The sequence below is a fragment of the Macrobrachium rosenbergii genome, chromosome 20 (genome assembly GCF_040412425.1).
Source record: "Macrobrachium rosenbergii isolate ZJJX-2024 chromosome 20, ASM4041242v1, whole genome shotgun sequence".
Taxonomy (NCBI): domain Eukaryota; kingdom Metazoa; phylum Arthropoda; class Malacostraca; order Decapoda; family Palaemonidae; genus Macrobrachium; species Macrobrachium rosenbergii.
The window spans coordinates 30,862,501-30,875,000 of NC_089760.1; the positions used below are offsets into that span (position 1 = coordinate 30,862,501).

The 12,500-nt window shown below is 35.9% G+C and overlaps 1 protein-coding gene and 1 long non-coding RNA gene across 17 annotated transcripts in view; one reads left to right on the top strand and one right to left on the bottom strand.

Moving 5' to 3' along the window:
- The window catches only part of LOC136849199 (band 7 protein AGAP004871-like), a 408,970-nt gene that overhangs the window by 274,556 nt on the left and 121,914 nt on the right, over positions 1–12,500 (top strand). For 12 of the 16 annotated variants that reach the window (XM_067122342.1, XM_067122334.1, XM_067122330.1 and 9 more), the window contains exon 2: positions 4,421–4,967. The exons of the other annotated variants lie outside the window; for them this stretch is intronic. In XM_067122342.1, coding sequence (XP_066978443.1) covers positions 4,880–4,967 — 88 coding nt within the window. In that variant the 5' untranslated portion in view covers positions 4,421–4,879. The remainder of the gene's footprint in view (positions 1–4,420; positions 4,968–12,500) is intronic. 16 annotated transcript variants of the gene reach the window in all.
- The window catches only part of LOC136849200 (uncharacterized), a 353,201-nt gene that overhangs the window by 207,928 nt on the left and 132,773 nt on the right, over positions 1–12,500 (bottom strand). The window lies entirely within an intron of this gene.

Here is a 12,500-nt window from a genome sequence, read left to right on the forward strand (position 1 = left end):
AAAACACGTGACATTCAACGGAATTTGTAGAGGAGACAAACAATTATCTTCCTTAAATATTAAAACTGGCAAACATTTAAAATCTTATAAAATTACTAACACCGACAAACTTATGGAAAACTCGAAGACGATATTGTTTTTGTATTATAAACCAAACAACTGTGTATTTTCATAGCATCCGAATTCTCATGAATTATTATGAGCTTTGAGACTAGAGGCGTCGGTGTTTGGCTTTCTCTTACTTATTATTCATTTTGTTATCCAGACTCATTCAGAATGAAGCAAACCGGTGCACTTTGATGTTGAAATTCATGATTATATATTTGTATCCATATCTTTAAATATGACATTTCAGCTCAGCTGAGATGTCAGTGGTTCTGTCTCGAGGCACCCCTGCCTGGTCTTATACAAGTCCCGGCACTCTTATTAGAAAACGATGTTTTTAATTATTTTGCATTAAATTCAATGTCATTGAGACAAAACTTTGTTCGTGGATAAACTGAAAATGAAAAATACTCGTCTATATTCTAATGATGCTTTGCCCAACGTAAAATTAATGACAATAAGAGCGTAACTGTGACAGTATTTAGAGCAGTTGCATACTAAATATATATGAATAATGAGCACTTTTTTTTTTTTGCATAATCGAAAAAAGCTAAGATGGACCACCCAATAAAAAAAGAGGATGTTTGTGCAAAAACATACAAAAATAAAAGTTTGCTGGTTACGCGTCTAAAACACATTCTTGCGCTCTGTTATAAACATGTGCTTTCTTGAAAACAACTCAAGATTTCCTGGTAAAAGCATAAATGTGTGTTTATGCGTTTGTTGCACTTTTTAAAGCAAAACGAATTTAGCGGTTTATAAATGAAACGCGCGTAATATTTAGAACACCTTTCATTTTCTTAAGAACTCATTTTTTATAAACATTCATAATTCGCTTTGTCTTCTATTAGAGAATAACATCCAAATGAAGTCAGTCTTAATATATCTAACAATTTTGCATTCAAAAACTCAAAAGCCAATAAAATTTGAATATGTATATTGGCGGGCGCATTGATGCCGAGGTACCGATACCACTGACACCAAAAATGAGAAAGAGAATCGATGGTGCAATAAATTTATCTATAGCTTTTAAAAGATTTATTTTTTTTTTCCTAAATATTGCGGCACCTCAGTCGATCACGTCACCCTTTGGTGTCGCGGCACACCGGCTGGGAACCACTGACCTAGTTGCGGTCATAACAGGTTCATTTATTCGCTGAATAGGTAAACGTAATAGTTCATTTATTCAGATAATAGGTAAAAAGCATAAGACTATCAAAATCAAGAAAATGAGAAAATTATATGTGAATGAAACATTCTATTCTTTTACCACCTACATTATTTTTTTTTGCCCATTTTCATCGACTGGTTTGAGAATCATACACAACATTTACGAATGACTGATCTGTACGTGTATAAAACAAGTACATATCTAATTATACAGGCATGTTCACATGCTTATTATGTGTATTTTTATGTATGAGTTTGTATGTGTGTTAGTCTCTGCATGAGAGAGAGAGAGAGAGAGAGAGAGAGAGAGAGAGAGAGAGAGAGAGAGAGAGAGAGAGAGAGAGCAGGTGCAAAAATGAAAATGAAAAAAAAAAGATACCAAAACAGTAGCAGATAAGTATTCTGGTCAGAGTTGTTCCTCCTTAGAGTCGCTGCCGAATTCATCTTATCTTAGACATCAACAATTTCACTCGAAAATTGGGAAACCATTTTGACCAGATCACCTTTACGTGAATAACATGCGGAAACACAAACTATGCTCTCTCTCTCTCTCTCTCTCTCTCTCTCTCGCCTCAAACAAAAGAGCAAACAAACATCATATGCATTAAATCATATAAGTCATCTCTAACACATAAATACACACATATAAACCAATTAGAGTTTTTAGTAGTTACTGTACTACTTTTACGGGGAACCCAGATTCGCTGTTATTCAAATCACACGAGCAATTCTCTCTCTCTCTCTCTCTCTCTCTCTCTCTCTCTCTCTCACACACACACACACACACACACACACACACACACCCACATCCACGTTTATTCTCAATGATGTTACAGAAAATGTACACATTATTTAAATGCGATGAATTAATTTAGATAATTTTCGCCATTTAAAACGAGAGATAGTTGCGTTGCTTCTTTCTAGAAAGCTCTCCTTCTAGCCCTTTTATTATAAGGAATATATTTCGTTTTATGGTTCCCATAAACCAAATCATCGCCCCTGTCGTTTTCCTTAATAAAACTGTCCTTTGTTCATGCTACTTTAAGAAGATTTTCCCTTTTCTCGTCACCGTTTAGAAGATTTTCCTTTCTCATTTTAAAGTATTTCATTGTACATAAGATTCCATTTCCGTAGTTTTCAATATGGAAATCTTTATCATTATTAGTTTAATATTAGAACATTTTCCCGTTCTTTTCAAATATTTCCTTCTTCTTCATTTTAAAGTATTTCATTACATTCCATTTCCACAGTTTTCAATATGGAAATCTTATCATTATTAATTTAATATTAGAACATTTTCCCTTTCTTTTTAAATATTTCTTTCTTCTACTCAAAGCGACTCTTTTCCATTTTTTCGCAATTTAGGTATTTTTCCCAACACATGATTTATTTCTATATTTGCTTGAAAAGCATCCTCCTTCTTATCTATTCTTATTTGCATGGATATTAAATTTCACTCTCATTGCTCTTCCGTAATTAATTTTGTAGGAATTTCCCCTCCAGTTTAATCAGAAAAAGCTTTCATATTTTCAAACGGAGCGTTCTTGTTCTTATTTTTATCTCTCTCTTCTCTCTCTCTCTCTCTCTCTCTCTCTCTCTCTCTCTCTCTCTCTCTCTCTCTCTCTCTCTCTCATCTTGAATGCTGAGAGTGATCTGATTTTGTTTTTAATTTAAAACCCTGTTATAAAGTTTTTTTAACAACTCTTGCTCTTCTTTTTTAGAACTTCTGGGATTATTTTCTTTTAGCCTTTCAGAATACTGTTCGTTACATCAACTTCTTCTTTCGCTAATAATCTGTATTATATTTTTTATTAAAACTGCATTTCTATCCATGACAAACAATTACTGTTCCTTTACTTTCTTCTTGTTTTTCTTGTTTTTACTTCAGTTTCCTTAATCCTAAAATTGACAAGTGGTTTATTCAAATGACATTTTTTAAAATCTAGTTATTCCATTTTTCCGTGAAGTTCTGAATATTAAAATTCCCAAAAGATAAAAAAAGAAACTGAAAGTCTTCTGTTACTCGAAACCAAAATGTCATAGCCTCTGAACGAAAGGCAGGGATGGAGTCTAAAATATGTGGTTATTATGTGCTGGAAAAAGGATATGGGCTGGAAAATGAGATAGTTATGGAATATATTATAAAAGTATGATAATGAGGAAGTACTTGACTGGAAATCAATAGGGAGACATAGTGACGGTTATATGGCAATAGATTAAGTGTTATGGTGCTAACGTAATGCTGGGTAGTTTATGGAAGGCTAAGATAGGGCAGGAATATCCTTAATGGCCAATGTTGCAGATAAGAAAATGATAAGAGTTAATTGGGAAGTAGTCACCATATGAAAGCGTGCTATAATTAAGAACAAAGGACTTAGGTTGTCCTTACAAATCGCTAAGGATAATCTAGGGCTGGCGAAAAATTTTACTAATAGAGAGTTTACTTAGGACACACCTATAAATTGATATAAACTTTCTTAAAGTAATATTGGGAAAATGCTCATTATTCGAAATTATAATATAAAAATGTAGATAAAAATATCGAATAAATCATTCCGCAAACTGCAAAAAATGTCACCTTGATTGATTTCACAGCAGAGTGTACAGCATGTTTGTATGTATGTATATATATATGCACGTGTGTGTGTTTATGTATGTATGTATGTATGTATGTATGTATGTATGTATGTATGTATGTATGTATGTATGTATGTATCTAATACGGGTGTGTATGTATGTGTATATGTGGGACATGTACGTGTGTATTTGTATTAAATATGGTAGGACCTCACTTGGTATCACTATTAACAACAAACAGCAGGAACAGTATCGATAGTATATGAGTAATGTAGTTTCAGCGCTAGCAGCGGCAGTAGTAGTAGTAGTAAATAAATAAAAGCTATTGCAGCTCTAGGTTTCAAAGTGAATCATGAAATCACATTCTTGAAGCATAATATGACTACCTGCATATCTAAATTATTAAGTGCATTTCTGTATGTGTTTATATATAAACATATATGTGTGCATATATATATACATACATATATATATACATATATATATATTGTATACATTGTATATATAAATATATATATGTATATATATATATATATATATATATATATTTATTTATATATATTTTTAGTAACGTTCAGAAACTAAACAAAACAGCAAATAACCCTTAAGAAAAAAAATAAATTGAAAATTTCATCCAAAACTCCCGCAACGTTTTGCAAAGTCTTTCATTTGCAATAAACAAAAAAGGGAAATCGCAGCCATCTTAGAAATCTAAAACCAGGAAGAAGAAAAGAGGGAGAGAAAGAGAGAGAGAAAAAAAGAGCCACCCTTGGAAAAGAGAACCGTAATTCTGTGTGAACCGAGAGCTGCTACTTCGAAGACGGAAGAAAAATCATACCAGAAAATATTCGGCATCTGAAAAATCTCTCTCCCGCTGGCTCGAGGGATGGAAAAATCGCCGCCGATCTGAAAATTCCCTAACCCTAGCGAGCGATTCTCCGTCCTCCTCGCTACTGCTGCTGCTTATTCGGAATTTCTCATTCCCGGGTATTTTCCTCTTAATCTGTGACACAGACTCGGCTGTGAAATGACGAGAACAATGGAGTGTTACGAGAAACACAACAACCACCCGAACCACGGGGGCCAATTAAGTGACGGAGGGGTGTCGTACAAAAGTAAGTGAAAGTGTCGTGTCTGAGATCTTTGTCAACATTTCCCTTTTTTTTTCTGATCAGTGAATCTTGTGTTCCGAGTTAAGATCAACAAATTTTATCTGTAGTTTCCATTATCTCACAGGTAAGTAAAAATCACACTGTTCATATTCGATATATATATATATATATATATATATATATATATATATATATATATATATATATATATATATATATATATATATATATATATATATATATATATATATATCTAAAACTTAAACTCTAAAAACATTGTGCGCTTCATTGATTGACAAATCTCGCCAGAGATAAGCACATTATTGCTATTTAGTTTCACCTAGAAATAGCAACTCTGTTACTAAGGTCATGATCACTATTAACAGATGAACTAGTATTAAGAAAAACATTACCACGAATAAAGACTGCATAGGCAACTGAAAAAGTATTCTTATTCCTTTTGATGCGGTCATTACGAAACGGTGAACATGTCTGCAAAAGGGCCTCGGGTGTTTTTTCATTCTCTTCAAAATGAGACAGAGCCATGAATGAGAAAGGAAAAAGCAACTGGGTATCTTTTATTACTCTTGACATTGCCCTCACTAAATAGCGAAACCTATTTTCGCCAGCTCCTAAAGTTTCATCTTGTTTCGAAATGAGATAAAGAAATCAGGGAATTTACAGAGCTCAAGCCATTCTGAATTCTACTGTAGATCAAAGAAGGCTGAAACTTTCAAGAAAATTTAGTGGTGTGTTACAAAGGTAGCGGGTCATAATGAGGCCAGAAACCTACGTTATAAGTAAAAGAGAGAGAGAGAGAGAGAGAGAGAGAGAGAGAGAGAGAGAGAGAGAGAGAGAGTCCTCTACCGAAGAGCTCGGCTTCAGTCTATAAATGCATCAAGGGACTTTGCTAATTAAGGCAGAGTTTCGTGTGCATTAACCCCGACATTATGTCATGCAGCTATAAATAACTCTCGGTGGAATATGGTCGCCAGCGAACTCTTTTAACCTGATGAAAGGAAATGAGAGTATTCGCCCTCTGAAAATAGGAGAGAGCTCAGCACAGAAAGTAGAGCTGTCATTTTCATATTTTCCTCTTGCGTTTGATTTGCAGTTCCATCCTGCTTTCATCTCATGATTGCTTGTTCTTTTTCCTATCTATCCGCTTTTCAATCTCGACACGCAATCGCTTCGTTCTGACTGTGACCACCTTACTTTTTCCCCTTACACTCTTTTATCATTTTACTCGTCTCTGTTTCTCGTTTTATTTCTTCTTATATTCTCTCCCTCCATTCATCTTCCTCCTTTTAAATGTTCATTCTTCCTTTTACACTTGTCTTAATTCTCATCGTTTTTTATGCATTAACAATTCCGTCCATTATGCACAGACGTTAATTTATGCTCTTCTTCCAATCACTTCATCTTCCCTTTCGGATTATTCTAATTTTTCTTACATTTTTTGCTTCCGAATTCGCAGTTACTTGGGTACTTTGATTTTCTGCGGATAATTGTTCCTCTTAAAATTTTCTTTTATCTTAGTTTTCATTGTTTTGCATATTAACAATTTATTCAAATCTGCCATGTCTAATTCTGGTTATTTTGTTGTCTGCTTTGATATATTCGTATAAAATTTCATTCCTGTCTACTGTTCATCAGTTGTCTATTGTGTGTTATTTTCATATAATCACAAATTCGTTCCGTTCCGCAAACACAAACACACACACACACACATTCATTCATTGACTGTGGGTCTCGCCGCAATCACGCTAATGGGGTCGTCATTCGCTCTTGAAACATGAAGCAGTTCTTTTATTTGGGAGAACCGGCGGACATATCCCCAATCAGGGCAAATTAATTACCTCTCTGTCATGCCGTACTAAATGGCGAACATCATAATGTTGGTAATTGCCATTTTAATGGAATTTCTGCCTTTTTCATTATGATTTAATAAAGATTCATTATGCAACCGTGGGTTACTCAGTTATTATTCATTAAAGGGGGTTGTTCGGTTCGTTTGCGGGTGTGGGTTCGTGTGATGGCTTGCTTGCTTTCAGTCAACTATGAAGCTTGGGAACTCGGTTTCTGCTTTCGTTGTTGCCGTCTCTTCGCCGTTCCAGACCTCCTGAGATTGGGCTAGTGCTGGGTGCTTGGGAGTTACCCAATAACATCCATAATTTTTGCGTATGAATGTTTTTTCCTCTGTCCTGCGTTAGAACAGTGCATGAAGTGCCCGTTCCTTTTGCTTATATACATTAAAATAAAAAAAAGTCAATTTTTTTATTTTCTTTAATTCGTAGAGCGACGTGAAGTCTCTTGTTCATTTCCAATTTCCTGCCCATTTAGTTAGATAGACGCTCACTCACCCAAAAAAATGGTCACGTTGGCTTCAGTGACAAAGACGTCTGGCGTTTACTGGTAACTAGACTAGATCCTTGTATATTCAAGACATGTAAATGAACTATATCCATTCTTTTAAATGAGGAACGCGCAGTAATAGAGTTGCACCGGCAGAATTGCTTCTTGTATATTTTCCTCATTTAAATTTCCCTTCTAGGAATTCACGTCTCCGGAGGACAATCCTCTCTAAATGAGAAACGAGCCAGGGATAGACATTGAATAATTTTATGTCATTAAGTCAACGTACGAAGAACACGCACGCACTTGCACGTGGACATGCAATGGTGCAACACACCGAAAACATTAGGAGGCAGAGAGTTACCGAAGATAGCTCGAGAGTGCACCTCACGGGGTGCACTGTAGGCATTACTAAAGGTTCTTTGTAGCGTCCCTTCGGCCCCTAGCTGCAACCCCTTTCGTTCCTTTTACTGTACCTCTGTTCATATTCTCTTTCTTCCATCTTTCTATCCACCCTCTCCTAACAATTATTTCATAGTGCAACTGCGAGGTTTCCCTCCTGTTACACCTTTCAAACCTTCTTACTGTCAATTTCCCTTTCCAGCGCTGAATGACCTTATAGGACCCAGTGCTTGGCCTTTGGCCTAAACTCTATATTCCATTCCATTCAAAAGATTATACCTAATAACTGTGAAGTGTTTTCGTACTGGTCTGAATTTATAAGAAGTCCTCATTTGTAGGAATGGTTAGAAAAATATAAATGTCGCTATCCATACATTGTAGAAGACAAAAGTTCTTGAAAAAACCCGAGAGGTTTTCAACTTAACCATCTCCAGTATGTAGCTGGGGAATGTACTTATTTTCCATATACTATGCTACCCTTTAGATCCTTCAAGGAAACACTTAAGCCAGTCAGGTCTCTGCACCAAATGTTAAACGTGACTGTCTTCCCGTAATTGTGGGCGTGTACTGAAGGTTCATTGTTAACGGTCACCCTTTTAAGTGTCATTTCAATCCATTTCTATTATTTTCTTTGAAGTTCAACTTTATTCTATTTTCGTAACCTTCTTCCACTTGTTCTCTTCTTTTTTCATCCGGTGTTCGTCTGATACAGACATCAAAATGCCCGTCTCAAAGTTACGATAAGCGCATCATAATACCGATCCCAGGAGTTCAGATGAGGGCATGAGAATACTAGTCTCATGGAGATTCTAAATTCCCTTCCTTCTTCTGCTTTCCTTGATTCCTATTTTAGGAGATGGGTCATTAGCTTCGTCGGGATTAAGCTTTATGTTTTAATCTCCCTTCTTGTTCTTTCTCTTCCTCATCAAGTTGTGCCACATATAAAAAAAATAACAAGAACTGAAAAAACAATGTTTTCAAATCTATTTTGACTCTATGTACAACAGTTCGTCTATACAGGCTGCAGTCGGTCACCTAATTTGTTCCATTCAAAATCAAACTAATGATATGATACCGGAGTGCTCAAAGTCATTTTACTGGTACTATGGCAGAAAAGGTTAATGTGTCAAAATCATTGCTCCAAGGTGGCAGGTAATATTGTACAGCCTTTTTTGACAAATTATAGGTGTAAGTAAATCTGTGTGAGAGAGAGAGAGAGAGAGAGAGAGAGAGAGAGAGAGAGAGAGAGAGAGAGAGAGAGAGAGAGAGAGAGAGAGAGAGAATTTTTCGTTGGGTCAACTCTTGCTCTTGGCCAACTACAAAATTTCACGGGGCTTGGAGCTAGAACTCTTATAAATGCGAATTTCTTCTTTAGTAGGTCACAAGAGGAGAGAAAAAGAAGGAAGTTAATTAAGGGTATTAGAGAAGGTAGAAGGAGTCCGTGTAATGGAGATTAGTTTCTAAAGTAACTGTGAAATTTATTTGTAACCTTATCGTGAACAATACGCCATTTTTGGGATTTTATTTTAAAGGTATTTAATTCCTCGGATTATATACGGTCTTGAATTCTCTCTTAAATGTAGCCTTAGCTTATGACTTTGGCGAGCACTTAGACCCTATTTTAAGTCTATCCTAAATTTCCAGAAAGCGGAGAATTTCATTCCTGGTTTCATTCAATTTAATAAAAACTAACCCTATTTTTCTTCGTTGTAGTAACCCGGACTTTCCATCAGTAGTTTATTCTGTGTTTCTAGCATCATTTTCATCCTGACTTCTTGTATTGGTGCATCTCGAACTTTTCTTCTCACCACCTTCACTATTCATCACCCTCCCATAAATGGGATTTCTCTTTTCAGTGCGTCTTCGCATCGTAATTCTAAAGGTATCCTGGAAGACCGTGTCTGATTTAGAATTCTCAGAACTATTCAGTTCTTAGAGTTGAGGTGTACAAGTGTAAATAACAGCCCATCCGCATTTCTCTTATTCTGGGTCAAACTTTTTTTCAATTCCAATCTGGCTTCCAAGCGTTGAATAACGAGTAATGGTGACCAATCTGCGTCGCAATAGTTAGGGTAGATCAATTGCTCTTTGGCCAATTTATTTCAAAGTTGTTTAAGAGGATCAATGAGTGCAACTAGAACGTGCTTTGAGGAAAAATTTTATACAAAAGAACTGCTTTGTATATCCTGGCATCAAAGTTAAAATCCCTTGAATAATTATTCAACTGCTGATTGTAGTTTTACTTCTGTTGGGCTCTTGTTTTAACATATTTATCGCATCATTCCTTTGAGTAGTTATAAACATTTCCATTTCCTTTGGTTTCTATAAATATTTCCATTGCTGGCTGGATAGCTAATTGCAACGAAAGGTGTGAATATCCAGTTTTTACCATCGAAATAGATTTCGATGAAAAATATTATTTCCTGTTGATACATATCATACCGTCATGTTACCATAAAATACAATAGTAAAATTTTAATATCATAAGACGGTATCCATATTTCTTTACTTAGAGATAATGGTTTGGTTAAGAAGGACTTCTGTAAATCTATAATGTTTTTTATTTGTTCTCCGTGTGAATTTTGTCGAATTTTGAATCATAAGAAACCAGAGTAAATTGGTAAATCCAAAAATCAGAACGAGAAACAGATAAAAAAAAAATCAACAAAAACGGCCACCTAACGTCACAAACAAAAGCACGTCAGATCCAAAACGATAAATAAAAGAGATCTGATCAAATACCTAAAGCGATATAAAAAAGGGATGTAGAATCGAATTCCCTTTCATCTATTCCGATTCCACACAAGTGGACGTGACACCTTCCCCATTAAAGATCTATTTCGAGGACGGATCCTCTTCCTTCCTGGGCCGCATTAGCGCGCACGACAGAATCAGATATCTACGAGAGTAATGTCTCTCTCTCCTTCTCAGCTGGACCGAGTGTATGGCTTCTTAGTTATTCATAGAAGCCGAGTCTTTACGAGTTCAATTTATTACCGAGACGCAGAGAACGACCCCAGGCGCTTTTGACCTCGTAAAGATAGTGGACCGCGAAAAAGGAAGCTGAGAAAGAAATAGATATATAAGTATATATGTGTTGTGGCGATCACATACGCTGCTAAAGAAAGTGGCTCTAAATCTGAGAGAGAGAGAGAGAGAGAGAGAGAGAGAGAGAGAGAGAGAGAGAGAGAGAGAGAGAGAGTTTCTCAGTTCAAAGGGAGGTATCGGCTTTTATCGTATTCTCAATTTACTTATCCAGGCCAAATTTTTATTTTCACTTCGCCCCCTGGAGTTTATCCATTATGTGAAAGCTGCGTCACAAATCTTCACTCGGAGATTTTTTTCCCTATCTCTTTTCCCTGTCAAAGAAGTTATAAACTATACAAAATATAGACCTTAAACTGTTTATCGTTTTTTCCGGAAGTAAATTTATAGTAAAGTTATAGTGAAAAAACAAGAAGCGCCAAAGAAACATATATTAAGTCAAAAGTTTAAATTTTTACTTTTCTTAAACAGATAAATTCCAATAATAAGCACTCAGACAAAAAGGAAAGACTGAGCAAAAGAGAAAGATTATGGTATATCAGCTAAGTGGAAAGTCTGAATTACACACTTTTCAGCAACCTATTACGGGAAATTCTTTCCACTTACCTCTCAAAATACTCTGATTTATCCCTCCACATTCTTCTCATTCTTCTAATATTATTCTAATTCTTTATTCTAATTCTTCTCACGCCGCATATACTAAGCAAACATTTCATCTCAGTAGCTTCAACATTTTTTGTTTAGTGGCCATTCAATACATTCAGGTTAATTAATTAATACTGAGTGCTACCGTTTTGGTATAGTAAGCAGTAGTACCTGGACACTGCTGCCTTATGCTTTGTATCCCAGAGCAGAAGGGCACCAACTGCAGGATTATGCACCCAATAACGGATGGGTCTCCCCAGTGGCTACTACATCGCTCGGTCAGACCACTTTCTGAGGGCTGTTACCACTGTGGTGGGGTGTTACAGCCAGGACAATGCTACCCTAGAAAGTTCTAACAGTTTAGGGTACAGATTTATTGGACATCAAGACGGAAGAGCGCCTAATAATAAGTTGTGAACCCCTTGGTAAGAGGAAATGCCCGCTAAATGGCGTATGATCTTCCTCTACTAGGCCAGTGGGGATCACGCGTTTCATTCCTTTGGGATTTTAAAAATAAATATAAATTGTTAGCAACCTAGCCCACTTTACCCTGTGTGGAAATCACCAAATGGCCAGGGCACGGAACTTGCAGAACCATACCCTACGTAGATATTATAAAAATCAAAGATATGAAATTAACAATATATATATATATATATATATATATATATATATATATATATATATATATATTGAGTGTAGAGGAGCGTAAGGTTAGCAACCTCATCCTACCGAGAATTACAACTAACGTCCTCTGAGGAAAAGTAAAATAGTTAGGGAAGCAAAAAAATAGATAACATACATATAAGCTAAGAAATGAAAACGTTCGCAAATAAGGAGCTGTCTATTTATACAGAGCTAAAAAAAGAAGACATATAAAAGGAAGTACTATCAAGGGTGCAAGAAAAAGTTATACGTCGAAGAGTATACTTTAGAAAGTGAGAGAGAGGAAAAAAAAGGGGGTGGGGGGAATTCCGCCGGAGACCAGAAAATGAGGACGCAGGTGACTGCAATAGAACCATGACAAAGAAATCGGGGAAAAGAAAACGGGAGGAGGACGAGGAGGAAGAGGAGAAGAAGAAGCAGCCC